General features: G+C 44.2%; 1 protein-coding gene across 1 annotated transcript in view; it reads right to left on the reverse strand.

Annotated features, from left to right (window-relative positions):
* The window catches only part of ANKK1 (ankyrin repeat and kinase domain containing 1), a 168,616-nt gene that overhangs the window by 10,187 nt on the left and 139,621 nt on the right, over positions 1-18,808 (reverse strand). The window contains exons 5-7 of the mRNA XM_077458132.1: positions 15,411-15,566; positions 11,110-11,243; positions 404-443 (exon numbers count right to left, since the gene is read on the reverse strand). Coding sequence (XP_077314258.1) covers positions 404-443; positions 11,110-11,243; positions 15,411-15,566 — 330 coding nt within the window. The remainder of the gene's footprint in view (positions 1-403; positions 444-11,109; positions 11,244-15,410; positions 15,567-18,808) is intronic.

Consider the following 18,808-nt stretch of genomic DNA (forward strand, 5'->3'; position numbering starts at 1 on the left):
AAAAGTTGGTCCGACGGATATTCCGACGGAAACAGTCTGATGCAGACCACACACAGTCAGAATATCTGACAAAACGCTCCGATCGGACACATTCCGTCGGAATCTCCGATCGTGTATACAAGGGCTAAACGGCCAGCCAGAGGTGCAGGGGGAATGCTGGGTCTTGGGGGTCCCCTCACAGCGGTGGGGCCCTACCAGCATAGTGAGCGTATAGGGCAGATCGGCTCTAGTTAGTAGTCAAATATAGCTTATTTTCAGGTGCATTCAACATATTTTGGAGATTAGTTTGAGATATTGCAAAGATATTTCAGAGTTTTCCAATGGCTGTATTTAGCCTTCAGCTGACCTCCTTCTGAACTGTATTTATTACTATAAAATTAGGTAACGCTTATCTCAAACTTACCACTGCTTAGCGAATTGGAACATGATGACTTGCAACTTCCCTGTAAAAATTAGATAGTAAATCAACATATTGTTGTATGGAACAACCTTGATAAATGGCTTTATATCACTGATAAATATTAGTACCATCATTCAGTATACTAACTTCCTTATGCTTCTAAAATATTAAACCTGGTTGCAGTAGATTACAGTAATTTAGAAGTCTTTGTATACAGTATGTCTTCTTTATTTGTCAATGCTTAATGAGATAAACCACAATAACATTTTACATTCCTGAGGAACTTCTTTCACTACCACCGGTAGAGGTCTGTTATAAATGTAGCACAAGTGCATCAAAAATACAGCTTAATGCTTATGGTTCTTAGTGCACACAGCCATACCTCCCTACTTTCTGAGATAGTAAAGAGGGACACCTATTAACAAAAAATTTGTAAGTAAATGACATATCCCATTACATGAAGAATTAATACACAAAAATGGGGGCGTGGCTTGGCGCTGCGGGAAGATGGACGCCTAATCCAGAGCTCCCGATCCCCTAGGTCCAGCTACCTTAAGCTTGGCGGCTTTCTCAAACCCGAAGATGAGCAACGCAACTCAGCCGAGCTCGGCGATCCGACCCGGATCACAGCGAGACGCAGATCACCCTCCGACGCAGCACATACCGGAGATCTTCCGCTCCCGAACCCGAGGTATGTCCCAGGAGGCGCAGGCCGCACTACACGAGGCCTCCTCACAGAGTAGAGCGGCACCCCGCTCCCGAAGCCGTAGCCCTCAACATCCTCCACCCGCCGCTGAGGCACAACAATCCCTAAGCCTGGCTGACCTACGTGCAGTGGCTGCTGATATTAAATCAGCTATGTCAGCAGCAATCTCGGAGCTTCGTGAGGATTTCCACAGCATGGCCATTAGAGTGGAGGAGGTGGAGGAGACGCAGGCCCGCCATGATGCGGCCCTGTGTCATGTACAGCAACTATCCGAGTCGCACGCCATCCACCTCCGCGATATGAACCGCCATTTAGAGGACCTCGATAATCGAGGAAGGAGGTGAAACCTGAGAGTAAGAGGTCTCCCCGAAGCAATAGACACCCCAAAACTTGCAAGAGAAATCACTTCCATTTTTAATGATTTGCTTGACCGCCCCCCTGATACAGTGATTCAAATGGAATGCATACACAGAGCCCTGCGGCCCAGAGGCAAGGAGGCTGACCCTCCCAGGGACGTTATATGTTGCCTTTCTGACTTTATCCTCAAGGAGGAAATAATGCGTAAAGCCAGGAATACTGAGAGAATTTTACACCGAGGCGCAGAAATTAAAATTTTCCAAGATCTCTCGGCTATCACGCTCCAACGGAGGAGAGAGCTGAAGCCCCTGCTGGATGTCTTGCGAGCTAGAGCGATTCCATATCGCTGGAAATTCCCATTTTGCCTAGCAGCCATCGCCAATGGGCACACCTACCATCTAAAAGTTCCTGAAGATTTGGAACACTTCTGTAGCTCCCTTCACATCCCAGTTGTAGAAGTACCGGACTGGTATAGTGACTTTCGCATATCCCCCCTGCACAGGGCGGACTCGATGGATGGTGTCGCTGAAGCGGGCAACTACAGTTTAAGTCGCCGCCGCAGACAGGCTCGACCGTCCTCCCCGCAGAGACCATCGGGACTGCCGAGAAATATGAGCCCCACAGCATCCCCGGTCCACAGGAGACAAAGGCGTTCTTAGTTTGGAACCAAGTGACCCTTGTTTTCACAATGTTTCTTGAGGTACCCGAGTTAGATGTTCTTTTTCTCCACCAACGTTTTTTTTTCTTCTTTTTTTTTGGGGGGCATATCTCCTCAAGAACTGTTTCATTCTTCCTACTTGACTACCCAGGCTCTGACAGTTCTCAAGGTTATCCAGCAGACTAATAAATTTGCCTGATGCCCACTTTGAGCTACGCTCTCTCCCCCCACAACCGTACTTTGAACCATTTTTGGCCTGTGCTCCCTGCTTTATTATATTTTCTCTTTATTCCCTTCACCACATGTACGCTCAGGCTCCTCCGATTGCACGACAACGTGTATTATTTAGATGTTTTACCTCTAACACCTGCTTTTTGTCATCTGCTGGTCTGAGCTCCTCCTCACTGAGATTAAGTTCTACTTCTATGACACTGTGTAAAACCATCTCATAAGTATTATTACATTGTCTTTTTGGGACCTCATCTCCGGATTAGTGGTCTACCTGTTTTGAAAAGCTCACTGAGATCCCTGCTGGGAATCGTTCATGTTCGACAATGTTTTAATATTTACTACCCCAACCCTGATAGGGAGATGTCTACATTGGCTACCAGCCCAAAATGGTTTTTGTTTGTTGTTGTTTCCTAGGTTTGCATCGTAGTTAGTTACAACAGTTAGATCAAGCTGCTTTGCAATCTTGCTTTGTCTTTGTTTACTGCATAACTGCCGGAAGCCAGGTTAACAGCACTGTTGCGACACCTCTGCTCCATTGTTATATTCTTATCATTATATAATCCTGAATGTTCAAAAATAAGTTTCTTATTCTGAGTGGTTATAAAGGTTTAAGACGGCTTTCTTAGAAAGTTTTATCCCTGACAGACTCCCTCTTTCATATATACTTACACCCATGACATACGGTTGATTCCTCGCGAATCTTCGTTACAGCGCCTGTACAATCGTCCCATCTTCCCACATATCACTCAATAATATTCATAGCCTGCCAAATCTTTAACCCTCAGGACCTTACGGGTCCTTTAACTCATTACTTAAAAGGAACCCTCTCTTCCTCGCTCGCCGATCACCCCCACACACAGGGATCTCGTCGAGATTTCCCTGACACGTATTGGGACCTTAATTTCGGCGAGACTTATTAGTCATTGCCGATCCCAACTGTTCCCCATCCCTCTCAGGAGTATCCTTTCTGTCACAAGGAGGATACCCCGCAGTTAAGACCAATAAACGTCCAACGTGCTTTCTCCTCTCGTACCTTTCCCTACCCCCTCTGTCGTCTCATCCTTCCCTCCCGCACTACTTCCCCTACCTCCTCCCCCCTCCAACGAGTGAAGTTCGGGTCCGTGCATTACACATATCAAAAGCTACGGACCAGGTTGTTTGTTTCTATTCTATTCATCCCCTGGATCGCTAGATAATTATCCATAATGACATCCTCTAAGACTACACTTACGTCCAGTAAGCTAAAACTCATTTCTTTAAATGCGAAGGGTCTGAATCTCCCTGAGAAGCGATCCAATATATTGCAAAATTTAAAAGGGATGAGAGCAGATGTAATTTTCCTACAGGAGACCCACTTTAAATCACAAGCCATACCAAAACTCTCAAACCAATACTACCCGACATGCTATCATGCAACCTCTCCAGATTCTAAAACAAAAGGGGTATCCATCCTATTATCTAAACATGTCCCCATTCAAATTCTTGACTCAATGATTGACACCCAAGGTAGATTCCTTTTCCTAAAGGGCACTTGGAAAGGTAAGACTATTACTCTTGCCAACATTTACAGCCCGAACTCAGGCCAGGTTACTTTCTTCCAGGAGGTAACCGCCCATCTGGCCGCATTTCAATCAGGTATGATATTGTTGGGCGGGGATTTCAATGTCCCATTGGAACCTCTTCTCGATACCTCGACTGGTACCTCTCATCTGCCGTATAGAGCCGTACGACAGATAAGATTATCTTTACAATCTCTCATGTTGCATGATACATGGCGCACCATAAATCCCACCGAGAAGGATTTCACGTTTTTCTCCATCCCCCGTAACCGCTATTCCAGACTAGATTATATATTTATCACACAGACAGACCTTCCCCTTCTGATCACCACCCCGTTTGTATCACACTGACGATGCCAGATGTGCAAGAACGCACTCAGATATGGTCCATGAACTCCCAAATTCTGACAAACTCATTGTATACAACTGAAGTTCAACGTTGCCTCACAGAATACTTCCACTTAAATGAGACCCCTGATACTACCCACATGACACAATGGGCTGCCCATAAATGTGTAGTAAGGGGTAAACTGATTTCCATATCAGCGAAAATTGCGAAGGACAAGAAAGCATTCCTTTCCGGACTATACGCTAAACTCAAACAACTAGAATCGGCCCACAAACGTACACTGGCCTCTCACACCCTCACAGAGTTGCAAGAGGTTCGTTCTTCTATCCAGACAGAATTATACAAACGTACGAAAAAAAGATATCTCCTGACAAAAAGACAGTTCTACGAATTTGGAAATAAAAGCGGCCGTCTTTTGGCTAGAGCCCTGCAATCGCATAAATCCAAACTGAATGTACATTGTTTACATTCCCCCACGGGAACCAAGCTGACCTCCAACAAAGACATAGCGGCGGAACTCGAAAGCTTTTATTCCAAACTATACAATATACAAAGACCCACTGAATTGTCCCAATCCCACGAGACACGCACGCGTTTGATGCATCAATTTCTTGAACAAAATTGCCCAAAGCTGACTGACACTAACCTCAGAGACAGCTTAGAGGGACCTATTAGTCAACTTGAGTGGGACACAGCCCTTAAACAAACCAAAGTAGGAAAGTCCCCAGGCCCGGATGGGCTTCCAGCAGCATACTACAAAACGTTTTCGGACACTCTGAAAATCCAATTTATCAAAGCATTTAATTCCCTGACTAGCCCTGCAAACATGTCCCCCGAAATGTTGGAAGCCCATATCGTAGTGATACCCAAAGGAGATAAAGACCCCACGCAATCTGCCAATTACAGGCCAATTTCATTGCTTAATGTGGACATCAAAATCTTTTCCAAAATTTTAGCCAACAGATTGCTAAATATTGTCCCTAACATAATCTCATTAGATCAAGTTGGTTTTGTTCCGGGCAGGGAAGCCCGGGACAACACTATTAAAGCCATAAATATTCATCATATAATTAGAACCTCCAAACAACAAAGCTTCTTCTTATCTCTGGATGCGGAGAAGGCATTCGACAGGGTGGCTTGGGACTATATGCACGCAGTACTGCAACATGTGGGTCTAGGCCCGAAACTGATCAATTTCATTCTATCTCTTTATGAAAATCCCTCTGCGAAAATCAGAGTTAACAATACCCTGTCGAGTGCCTTCTCCATCCGAAACGGAACCAGACAAGGTTGCCCCTTATCCCCTATTCTATTTATCCTAACCTTGGAACCTTTACTCAATAGCATTAACCGAAATCAAGACATTAAGGGTGTAATCACAGGAGATAAAATTAGCAAGCTAGCTGCGTATGCTGACGATATACTGTTGTTTCTCTCTGATCCACACACCAGCATTCCGATCCTCCTAGATGAATTCCATAAATTTGCCCTGTTCTCTAACTTCAAAATTAATTTTGGTAAATCGTACGCTCTGAATGTCTCCCTCAAATCAACTGTGGTAGCACAGTGCAAAACTAACTTTCCTTTCCAGTGGAACTCAAACAATATCACATATTTAGGTATCAAGATCCCGAGTGACTTAACCAATCTATATGTTGATAACTACCCGGCCATCCTCAAAAAGATTAATGATGACCTTAAGAATTGGAGTAAATTGCCCGTTTCCTGGTTCGGAAGAGCTGCAATAATTAAGATGAACGTCCTACCTCGTATTTTATATGTGCTTCAGGCCATTCCAATAGGTCTCCCTCCAGCTTTCTTTAGGGCGTATAAATCCGCATGCATTAAATTCCTTTGGGGCCTACATAGACCTAGGGTCAACTATGCACAACTCATCCTCCCCAAACATTTGGGAGGGATCGGCTTACCAGACGTATACAACTATTATGCCGCAACCCATTTGACCAGAATTATAGACTGGAACATCCATGTACAAAAAAAAGATTGGGTATACTTAGAGTCATCTTCCACTAAACTCCCCATACGCTCTTTACCATGGCTAAATCATGCACATTATAAAGCTGACGTCGATTCACACCCCCTCATCGCCCCTACGCTGAGATGCTTTTGCGCTATTTGCACGAAACACCTGATTTCTTCGGTCCCGGGCCCGCTTACTCCTTTGAAGCTTAACCCAGACTTCCCCCCTGGAATGTGTGGACACTTTCTCCGAGACCACTGGTCATTTGATTTAATCCTACTACAACATTTCTACTCTAATGGACAAATACTTTCAGCTGATCAATTAGCGACAATACATGACAAGCCCCCTATACCAAGCTGGACTTTTCAGCAAACCACACACTACTTACGTTCTGTCGCTAAAATAAAAGATTGCTCTAGAAGACTGACACCCTTCGAATCTTTGTGTATGTCGCCCACATCTCAATCACATCTCATTTCTCAAACTCATTCTCTCCTCTTCCATGATCATACACCCAAATCTCTCAGAACTTGTATAACTTGGGAGAAAGAATTAGACATCACTTTGTCGTCGGCAGAATGGGAAACGATACTTCTCCACATACACAAGGGCTCGCTTAATGTTTGTACCCAAGAAAATGGCTATAAGCTTTTCACGCGGTGGTACAGAACTCCGGAACTCTTGCATAAGTGGAGCCCGAGCACCCCTGAAATATGCTGGCGCTGTCAGATAGCAAAAGGCACACTTTTACATGTTTGGTGGGATTGTCCCCGAATTCAGCCCTTTTGGAAATCAGTCCATACAATAATTCAGAAGGTCACCACTTACACCTTACCCTTTTCCCCAGCACAATTTTTGTTACACCATACTAATGTAGGCACTTCAAAATACCGAAAGTCCCTGCTTATTCATTTAATTAACGCTGCTAAACTTTGTATTCCCAGACACTGGAAATCCCAAACTAGTCCGTCCATTAAAGAATGGACGATGAGAGTCCAGGCAATAGCCGACATGGAGGAACTTATACACATTTCGAAAGATACCCCGCATAAATTCACCCAGAAATGGGCTTGCTGGAAGGATTTTGAGACCACTTCAGATTATAAGCTCATTTTTCTCAATCCTTGAATGATCGACGGACAATGTCCCCCATAGGTAACTGATCTGGTTGTATTTTTTTAATACTGTCACCCTGTGACCTGCTGCAATTGTTTATAACCCATTTATGCAGCCTATTTTTGAACTTTATGTGGTTAATCCCGCAAGATTTGTGATGCCCCCAATGTAGTTCTTTCGCCCCTAGACCCGTACACTATATTTAGACTTTTCTATTGTCTTATGATAGCTGGGATGTTATACTTCATTGATATCTACTGATGATTGTTTAATCTACTTCCCGTACTTCACTCTTACCTCCCTTTCACCTCTCTTTTAATCCTTCCCCCCCCCCCCACCCGCTCCCTCCCCTTTCTCCTTTCCTTGCCCTTCTCACAATGTCCGTCCTTTCCTCCCCCCCATTTTTCCCTCACCAATCTCCCATGTTCTTTTCTTAGATCTAAGAGTATTTTGTAATGTAAACGGTTATACTAGACATAGGGCATAGATCCAAATTGCTCTTGTTACAGACAATATAGGACGATTACATGCTAACACCTTCCGTTTACCTCATTTGATTAAGACTGGAGATTTTGTTTTGTTTTTCTTCTTCATATGCTGTTTACAACATACGTGACTTTGATTGTATGTAAATGTTATTTGTATTCTTATTTACAATAAAATATTTCGGAAAAAAAAAAAAAATGATCAGCTTTTTAACCACTACTATCTCTTTGCTGTAGAACTGCCTCCATGTCAGGGTTCCCCATTGCTGCACAGCCAGTCACACAGCAATTCCTACTTGTATCCAGACACAGTGACCAGTTTGTTTTTGCTGTTTTATTAGGGGATGATAACTTGGATGGGGTAAGGGATTATGGGATGCCCAACTTAAAAATGTCCAGCAAACAAAACTCCTCCAGATTTACAGAGTCCTCTTTGTCCTTTGTCCTGAACTTGGATTCATTTTAAAGCTCCTGGTGGTTCACTCCTGGGGGAACTAACAGTCTCTAGTTAGTTCAGCAACACGCCATTACAGGCTAGGAACTTGCAGCCCCTTGGTGAATTAGCACATATGTAGTGAATAGCATCTAACACAACTTTCTGCCTCTCTGTAGACACTAGGTCCAGTTGTACTGCTTGCAGTCATTCTAACTTGCCTGGCTGCCACCAGCCCACCTGGTTGCTTTCTCTTCCCAATCTTTATGACTGACACACACACATGGAGACTCCCCAGGGCAAGGTTGGATGAACACTTGGCACACTACTGTCTTCAAGAGAGCACTGCTACAGCTGGCATTCTGTCCCTGCACTGTGCTGATGCCTATCCGGTTAGGGTCCCTGCAACCACCTCCTGTGGTGGGATCCTTTCAGGCCATCCTCTTGAGCTACAGCCTTAGGGAAAGCCCCATGCTGGGAGGGGTCCCTCCAAGGCCACCGGCAGACTCTCCACAGTGCAGCTTCTCCATCTTCCACCCGACTCCCTTCTGGCATGGCTCATATCTATTTAAGGGCTCCTTAGTTCCCTGCCAGCCCCCCCACCTGGGGATTAGCTAAGGGCCCCTAAATATTCAAGGCAACACCTCCTAGCTTCTGCCCACCATCCTCTAGAATATTCTCCGAAATTCTAGAAACAGGGGGAGGTACCAGAGAGCTGCTAGGATGAGTCATCCAACCCTAGTCTCTAATAACCCTGACTCAGATTCAGTGACTCAGGTTTAGGAGCTATGCACACAGTTACAGTACAATTAACTGTGGAATAAACAACAGCAATTGTCAGCTGCCACATGATCTCCCAAGGAGGAGCTGATTTGAGCTTGAAAAGATTAAAGTAAAAAAATAAAACAATATAATTTGACAAAATATGACCCGAAGGGCCTGGTATGGACTGGGAGGGGGAACCCTACACTGTTTTTTTTAACATTTTTCTATTGCCGGGCAATGTCGGCATTCTTTTCTTTACATTCATTTGCCAGTGGGGAAGCCCGCTGACAGATGAGGACTCATGGTTGTTAACCACTTCCCACCCGGCCAATGCATATATACGGCCGGGTGGGAGCCGTCTACTCCTGATAGGACGTTCAGGAACGTCCTTCAGGAGTAGCGGGATCACGCGCGCGCGCCCGCGCAGCGGCGCGATCCCGATGTGCTCGTGTCACCCGGACACGGCACATCTCAGATCGGCAGGAGGGCTCTGTGATTGGCCCTCCTGATCACATGACGGCCGTGTCCAATCACGGCCGTCATGTGATGTAAACAAACAGCCGGTTGCTAGGCAATCGGCTCTCCTCTCCTCACACGGAAGTCACCGCTGAGGAGAGGAGAGCAGAACGCTGCAGCCGGCTGATGATCAGTGAGTATGGGCTGCTTTTTACAGCTTTTTACTCACTGATCATCAGTGTAGTGTAAACACACAACACACCACACAGTACAAACACAGTCCCCACATATGTCCCCAAAACACACATGTCCCCAAAACATACATGTCCCCAAATAATAAAAACACATGTCCCTAATAATAAAAACATGTCCCCCACATATGTCCCACTAAAATCACATGTCCCAATGATTATCTGCACACATATGTACGTGATCACCTGCACACATATGTACATGATCATTTGCGTACATATGTCCGTGATCACACAAACCAATTATTATACACTTAACGGAATTTTTTTTACCAAAAACATGTAGCAGAATACATTTTGGCTTAAATTTATGACAAAATTTGATTTTATTGGATTTCTTTTCAAATAGAAAAAAGAAAATATGTTTTTTTTTCCAAATTTCGGCTATTTTTGCGCTTATATCGCAAAAAAAAAAAAAACGGAGTCGTGAATAAATAACACCAAAATAAAGCTCTATTTGTGCGAACAAAATGATAACAATTTCATTTGGGTACAGTGTAGCATGACCGCGCAATTGTCACTGAAATCGCTAGAGCGCTGAAAGCTGAAAATTGGGCTGGGAAGGAAGGGGGTGAAAGTGCCCTGTATTGTAGTGGTTAAAGATGCAGGCGGCCGGCTTCCCAGCCCGCTGCTTAGCAACCAACTATTTCTTCACACAGAATTCAGATCAGTCAATCGCTTTTCGACCGATCCGAATTTGAATCATTCTGAAAAGTTGAAATTCGTTAGAAGATTAATAAATCAAACACATTTTAATGAAAACCAAATGAAATGTAATCAAAACAAAACTAAACAAATTTTGAAAGAAAAACAAAACCAATTTTATAACGAAACGGATCTGAAACAAATGTTTCCGTTCTGCACATGTCTAGTGATTATTTCGTAGCAGGAGTGATATCTGGTATTAGTAATTACTAACATACATTGCTGTATGGGGTTTCTTGATAGAGGATTTTCTTGTTGTTTGGTTGTACAGATTGATCCTCTTTCCTTGCACACCCAGTGGTGCTGTTTCATTTGTGTTTGCTGTTTTGAATAAAGACTATTATTCAGACGTGGAACAAATGAAAGCTGCAAGGCACCTGGCAGGCAAAGAACACAGATCAGTGCAGTTTATGTCTTCTGAAATGCATCAGCTGACTCACGTATCCATATGAGCTTCTTATACATAGTTACATAGTTAGGGTGAAAAAAGTCCATACATTTAATTCCAAACCACAAGGCATTAATAGGTAATTTGCACTTCAGCTTTGATATTTGCACTGCTATACTGAAATAAAACTTAAAAAGATGAATATAAACGAAAAAAAAAAGGAAACAAAAAAAAAAAGAAATAACTTTTGCATCCTTAGAACTTACATCACTGCTTACAGTGTTGACTATTAAAGCAGAAGACTTGACGAGATCTTTTTCGGCCTTGGACCATGTACCTACTTGCTCTGGTAATGGGCTTTGTACCAAACAGAGTAGCATATGTGATTCAACAATAATATCTAAAGAAAGAAATTAGAGAAAGGTAACTAGCACAAAGGAATTTTAATTGTAGAAAGTAAAATGCCAATAATGAATACATGACACAGACAGTGGTGCATCCCAAAAGGACAAACATTTGGAAAGGATCGATGGACACAAGTCCATATGAAGGCATCGTTCTTACCCAATGGCTGAACAGTTAATACTCCCCATGCTATATCAGTATCGATACTACATAAATATTTAACCACTTGCCTACTGTGCACTTTTACCTCCTTCCTGCCGATGCCAATTTTCAGTTTTCATCACTGTCACACTTTGAATGAAAATTGCATGGTCATGCTACACTGTTCCCATATTAAATTTTAATCTTTTTTTTTTTTTTCATACTAATAGAGCTTTCTTTTGGTGGTATTTAACCACTTTCAGACCGGACCATTTTGCTGGCTTGAAGCGGGAGTCCGCCGGGAGTCCACGTTTTTTTTTTTAAAAGCCAGCAGCTACAAATACTGCAGCTGCTGACTTTTAAAATAGTGACACTTACCTGTCCAGCGCGCCCGCGATGTCGGCACCCGAAGCCGATCTCTCGATCGTCTCTCGGGTGCTGCCGTCGCCATCTTGGGTATGGGAATCAGGAAGTGGAGCCTTTCGGCTTCATTTCCCGGTTCCCTACTGCGCATGCGCAAGCCGCGCTGCGCAATAAGGATGGACCCGCTGCCTCTGGGATCTGTGTGTTTCCCAGCAGGCAGCGGGGGACTTTCGGAAAGGGGCGTAATCTACGCCCCTTTCCGCAGAGAGCTATCCCGGAAGTGGGTGCAGATACCTGTACTGTACAGGTACCTGCACCCCCCTCCCCCCTGAAAGGTGCCAATTGTGGCGCTAGAGGGGGGGAGGATTCCAATGAGCGGAAGGTCCACTTTAGGGTGGACCTCCGCTTTAAGACCAGACCACTTTTTGAAATTCGGCACAGCGTCGATTTAACTGAAAATTGCGCGGTCGTGCGACATGGCTCCCGAACAAAATTGACGTCCTTTTTTTCCCCACAAATAGAGCTTTCTTTTGGTGGTATTTTATCACCCCTGTGTTTTTTATTTTTTGCGCTATAAACAAAAATACAGCTACAATTTTGAAAAAAATTCATTATTTTTTACTTTTTGTTATAATAAATATCCCCCAAAAATATGTTAAAAAAAAGTTTTCCCTCAGTTTAGGCCGATACGTATTCTTCTACATATTTTTGGTAAAAAAAACGCAATAAGCGATTATTGATTGGTTTGCGCAAAAGTTATAACGTTTTCAAAATAGGGGATAGTTTTATAGCATTTTTATTAATATATATTTTTTTTACTAGTAATGGTGGCGATTAGCGTTTTTTATTGTGATTGCGACATTAGGGCAGACACATCGGACATTTTTGACACATTTTTGGGACCATTGTCATTTATACAGCAATCACTGCTATATAAATGCAGTAATTCCTGTATAAATGACACTGGCAGTGAAGGGGTTAACCATGGGGTGGCAGTGTAGGGGTTAAGTGTTCCTAGGGGCGTGTTACTAACTGTGGGGGGCTGGGCTTTGTTTTAGTGAACACTGAGCTCTGCTCCAATCACATGGAGCAGAGATCAGCGTCACATGTTGCTAGGCAGAATGGGGAGATGCTGTTTACAACGGCATCTCCTCGTTCAGCCGCCCCATGAGACGATCGCGGGTATGCCCACGGTGATCGAGTCCACGGGGGCCCGCGCCCGGACTCACGGGGGTCCCGACCGCCATGCGAGCACGCCGCCAGCGGCGCACTCGCGATGGCAGGGCGGCATTTAAAACTTGACGTACCTGCACGCCAATATGCCTGCCCGTGCCATTCTGCCAATGTACATTTACGTAGGAAGTGGTTAATCCCCACTGGGTTTTTTGTTTTTTGCTAAATAAACAAAAAGAGACCAAAAATTTAGAAATTTTACAAACAGGTAATTTTTCTCCTTCACTGCAGTTTGCTGATGAGGCTGCACTGATGCACACTGATAAGCTGCACTAATGGGTACTGATGAGGCCGCACTGGTGGGCACTGATGAGGCCGCACTGATGAGGCTGCACTGATATGTGCCACTGATGGGCACTGATAGGCGACACTGAAGGACACCAATAGGCAGCACTGATGGGCACTGCTAGCAGGCACTGATAGGTGAAACTTATGAGGAAGCACTGATGGGCATTGATTGGCAGCACTGTTTGGCATTACTGATAAAGCACTGATTGTCAGCACTGGTGGGCACTGTTGGGACTGCACTGATAAATCAGGACACTGATAATCAGTGCCCTGATTATCAGTGCCGATGTCCTTTTCACCCAAGGCGGTTATCTGGTCTCCTCACCTCACGATGAAATGGCGATAACCGGCTTGTGTTTACACCCGTGATCAGGTGTGATTGGATACAGCTGATCATGTGGTAAAGCGCCGCTGATTGGCTCTTTATCCTGATCTGTGATTAGCTGTGCCCGCACACCCCAGTGGGCCTGCGGCAGGAGCGTTCATGGGAAGACATCATATAATGGCCTCCCAGAACTGTAGCTGTTAATTGCCTATAGCACAGTCAACAAGGGGTTAAAGTGGTTGTAAACACTTAAATATACCCAATGAAGTGAGTGGCCTCAGATGAAACACAGAAATGAAACAAATCCTCCTACATACTTTGTCACTGTCTATCTACAGTCTTTTTTTCTATATATCCGTTCAAACTCGAGAATTTATAAAGCTTGTCTTAGCTGTCAGAAAAAAGGGGGCAAAGAGCTGAAGTTACACTCTGTAGAGCTCAGTGAGGAGAACTCTGAGAGCTGATTTGAGGTAAGGAACATCACTGGGGCTATCAATCAGATGGGGCTCCCTCCCCTCTCACTGTTTTTCTCTTGGTGTAGGAAAACTTTTCAGAAGTGATTCATGCTGATAGCAGAGGAATTAAGCATCAGCCAGAAATGACACGTAGTGCTCTGGATTGAGACAAGTACATACTATAGAGGGATATTCTTTGTTCATATTTCATGTCTGAGGTTTACGCCCACTTTAAAATAAAGGAGGTCTAGATATTTATTAAACCTGGCCATACACGGTTCGAATCTTGGCTGAGTATGGACATACTGAATGTATCAAGCTGATCGACCAGCCTGTTGGATTGCTATAGGGCTGTTATAGCCACTAGCGATAATCACTGCCTTCCCCAGTATGACTGCAAGATGGGCAAGACCTGTAGCTGTTACCGTATTTATCGGCGTATAACACACACTTTTTTCACCTTAAAATCAGGGGAAAACCCGTGGGTGCGTGTTATATGCCGATCCCCCGCCATTGTGAGCCTCTAGGCGGCTTTCAGTCACCTTTGGCCCTTTTCGGCCACCTTCGGCCGTTCTCAGAAGTTTTCGGCTGCCTTTGGCCATTCTCGGCAGCTTTCAGCCGCCTTCGGCCGTTCTCGGTGGCCGAGTGTGGTCAAAAGCAGGCGAAAGCCGCCGAGAATGGCCGAGAGAGGCCGAGAGCGGGCGAAAGCTACCAGGAATGGCCGAAAGCTGCCGAGAACTACCGAACGCCACCGAGACACACAGGACATCCGGCTCTGTATCTCAGCGGTGCCATTTTTAAAAGGCAAAGCTGCAAATAAAACTGACAATGCTGCAAATGATGGACAAAGCTGCATATTACACTGACAGGCCTGCAAATGATAGACAAGGCTGCATGACAAGGCTGCAAATTACACTGGCAAGGGTGCAATGATGGACAAGGCTGCAGATGGACACTGATAGGGCTGCATTGATGGGCATTTAAATGTAAGATTTTTTTTCCTTAAACTTCCCTCCTAAAAGTTTTTTTCCTTAAAATTCCCTCCTAAACTTGGGGTGCGTGTTATACGCCGATAAATACGGTACTTATTTTCAGCAGAAAAATCTGGTCTTCTTCCCTGCCAGACAGGGATGTGCTATTTGGCATTGCTATGAAAAATATCAGGACTGGATGGAGAGAAATACAATTTTGTTGACAGGTAAAACAGGCCCCTTATACAGTATTTATTTCATCTGTGCATGTAGATGTTTGCATGGAGCTCAGTTTCAATCCTTTTGCTGACACCTTTTACAGTATGAAATTGAAAAGGACAACTGGTCTTTCAAAGCATTTTGTATGATAGGCACAAACTGCTTACCGGAGAAACTTGGTCTTTTATTAGGGTTTTGATTCCAACATCTCTGCATCAGGTCAATCATCTGTTGACATTCCACGGGTCCATCCTCAGATATATCCTCTAATGGAGGTCTCTGTCCACCTGCCACTTTCACAATGACAGTCATCATGCTGTTACCTAAAGAAAGTGATATTCCTATGTATTATCACTAAATGTAATCCATTAAAGGGAAACTGTCACTACATAGAAAAAGACCACAAAAGATTGCCTGTAAAAGAAGACGATCAATACTTACCTCTATGGGCAAACACTGACTCAGATCATTGCTGCATTCAACAACAATGGCAAATGAAGTGTCTTTAGCACAGAGCAGGATCATCAACAAGGAAACAAAAACAGGGGCCCAGGGCATGGTGATGTCTAATGGACCCAGCTAATGGAACCAACCTTGATGGTCCTTCAATTAACCAGATATAATGTGATAAAAGTTGTGATTTCACAGGAGAGGTAGGCACTTGCAAACTGCTGATGTCTTATGGAATCTGCTATGCCAGTACAGACAATGGTAGTATGGTGGCTTCTTAGTGCATTTCCTAAAAATACGTGTAGCCCCCTGTTCCTAAAAATAGGGCTATAGTGTAAATTTCGTTTTTGGCTGAGCTGTAAACAGCTCAGATTGATTATACATAGTTTATTTGGTTATGTTCTAAACTTGATTGTGTTGTGAATTTCCCACTGTTGCCAGTAGGTGTCACTGGAACCACAGGACAGTGCGAGGATTACAACTAGGTTGAGATGTAATGAATATTCTTTTTCCAGTAACAGCCCAGTAGGAGGTTCCTGGCCACTGTGCATTCTGGGAGGGGTTATTTATTGGACAGATGCCATGTGCTCTGAGTCATTCCTACCTCTGGGCCCTTCTGGCCTGAGGCTGTGCTGCTGCATCTTCTGCAGTAGGCCCAGAAGCCTGTCTGGGGCCTACTAATCCTGAAGTGGTCCTTAGGCTGTCTTGCCTGTGTGGAGGAAGCCAAGCCGAGGAGATCCAGGGGAGGACCCTTGCTGGAGAGAGCCAGGATGAAGGCTGGTCTCTCAGAAGGGCCTGGTGACTCCTTTGGAGGACACGCCTGTATCCAAAGCTATCCTTACAGTACTGCAGGGTCAGTTTAAAGCTTCTGGTACTGTTAAGCTGTTCTACAATCTAATCAAGGTAACTAGCTCCTGGCTGCTAAGTCTGTGAGAGAGACTTATCCAGGTATTTAAGATCTTCTAAAGAGAAAGCTGTTTTGTCCTCTGGATTCAAGGAGTCTGTAAGTGACCTGCTAAAAAGTGTATCTGACACCCCCCTTAAACCTCTTTCCTACAACCTTTCTTAAGTTCTAATTAATCTCCCTGGCAGTATTCCCGAGTCTGGCTTGGGCTGGAATTTCAGTACCTCGAGCAGTAACCCAGAGCCAGACTCAGTATTGCATCGATGGATACAGGGAGAGTTACTTACCTTGTCCCCTGGATCCAGCGATGTCCTCCCCGCTGTGTGTGCGAGCTGTCCTGCGCTCAATTCACACAGTGCCCGAGTGCCGCCGAGCTCCGTTCCCTGTGACGTTACGGCACACAGGAGCGGAGATCGGCGCCAGATTCAAAAAAGTAAAAATACACAATACACATACAGTTCTGTAATCTTACAGATTACAGTATTGTATAAAAAAAATGACACATCCCCTTTGTTCCTAGTGGTCTGTCCAATGCCCTGCATGCACTTTTATATTATAAATACTGTTTTTTTCTGCCTGGAATTTGGAGATTGTCCATAGCAACCAAAAAGTGTCCCTTTATGTCAAAAGTGATTTTAGACCAGCTAGAAAATAGCGATAATAAATTAGAATCACTTGCACAATTGAGCGATAGCGATTTGTAGGGAGATCCGTCATCAAACACTAATGCCATGTACGCACGACCGGACTTTTTGACAGCAAAGGTCCGACGGACAATTCGATCTTGTGTGGGCTCCATCGGACCTTTGCTTGCCAAAAATCTGGCGGACTTTAGAAATAGAACATGTTTTAAATGTTTCCACCGGAACTCCGCCGGACCCAGTTCCTACCGAGAAATCCGCTCGTGTGTTTGCTAGTCCGACGGACAAAAACCGAAACGAGGGCAGTTATTGGCTACTAGCTATGAACTTCCTTATTCTAGTCCGGTCGTACGTCATCACGTACGAATCCATCAGACTTTGGTGTGATTGTGTGTGGCCAAGTCTGTTCATTCGGAAAGTCCGTCAGAACTCCGTCAAAAGTCTGTCGGACCTAGTCCCTCGAAAAGTCCGGTCGTGTGTACGCGGCATTAATCTAATGACAGCGACAATTGCTTCCTATATCTGGAGGTACCCTTCGGCTCCCAGTAGACCCGGAGGGGGGGGGCTACATATATATCAAAAGGATTGAGGTAGCACCTGCTGGATGGAACCATAACGTGCAGCACAGGAACTGACATCCAACACTCCTGGATGTATTCCAGATTCTGAGGATATTTCAGCTGCCATAACTCACAAAGACAGAGACAATCCAAGTAACTACCCTGGTAATCTCCTGCTTACATGATTCTTGACTGCATTTCTCCTTAGCTTTACTTTTTCTTTTTACAAAACTGTGACCGATCATGCAATTTTAGCAGGTAGACCTTTCTATTCAAGAAATAGAATGTTACTGCAGGAAAGAAAGAATCAAAGAATGCCATGTGTCAGGTATTTTGCAATGATGTTTTCTGAAATTCTTGAAATATGCACTGATCAGCCATAACAATAAGGTCACTGATAGGTAAAGTAAATAACATTTATTATCTCTTTACAATGTCATTTGGAAATTGGTGGATATATTAGACAACAAGTAAACTTTTTTTCCATTAAGTTGATGTGTAGAAAGCAGAAAACAATGGGCATAGCGTTTGTTGTGTATGGGGCTGCGTAGTCGCAAACCAGTCAGGGTGCCCATGCTAACCCACGTCCACAGGCAAAATAGCCTATAATGGGGTCATGAGCATCAGAACTGGACCAGGAAGTAATGAGAGAAAGTAACCTGGTCTGAGGAAAAAAAAAATTTTTCATCATGTGGTTGGCCAGGTGCATATGTGCCACTTAACTAGGGAAGAGATGGCACTAGGATGCAATATAGAAAGAAGGCAAGCCAGTAGAGGAAGTGTGATGGGCAATGCCCTACTGGGAAATCCTGGTCCTGCCATTAATGTGGATGTTACTTTGATGCATACCACCTACAGTACCTACATACCTGACCAAGTACACCTCTTCATGGTGATGCCAGTGGCCTCTTTCAGCAGGATAAAGCACCCTGCAACATCGCAAAAATGGTTCAAGAATCATTTGAGGAACACAACAACAAGTTTGAAGTGTTGACTTGGACTCCAAATTA

Source organism: Lithobates pipiens, unplaced genomic scaffold (genome assembly GCF_037356315.1).
Source record: "Lithobates pipiens isolate NorthernLeopardFrog02 unplaced genomic scaffold, aLitPip1_a1.2 Scaffold_27, whole genome shotgun sequence".
Lineage (NCBI taxonomy): Eukaryota > Metazoa > Chordata > Amphibia > Anura > Ranidae > Lithobates > Lithobates pipiens.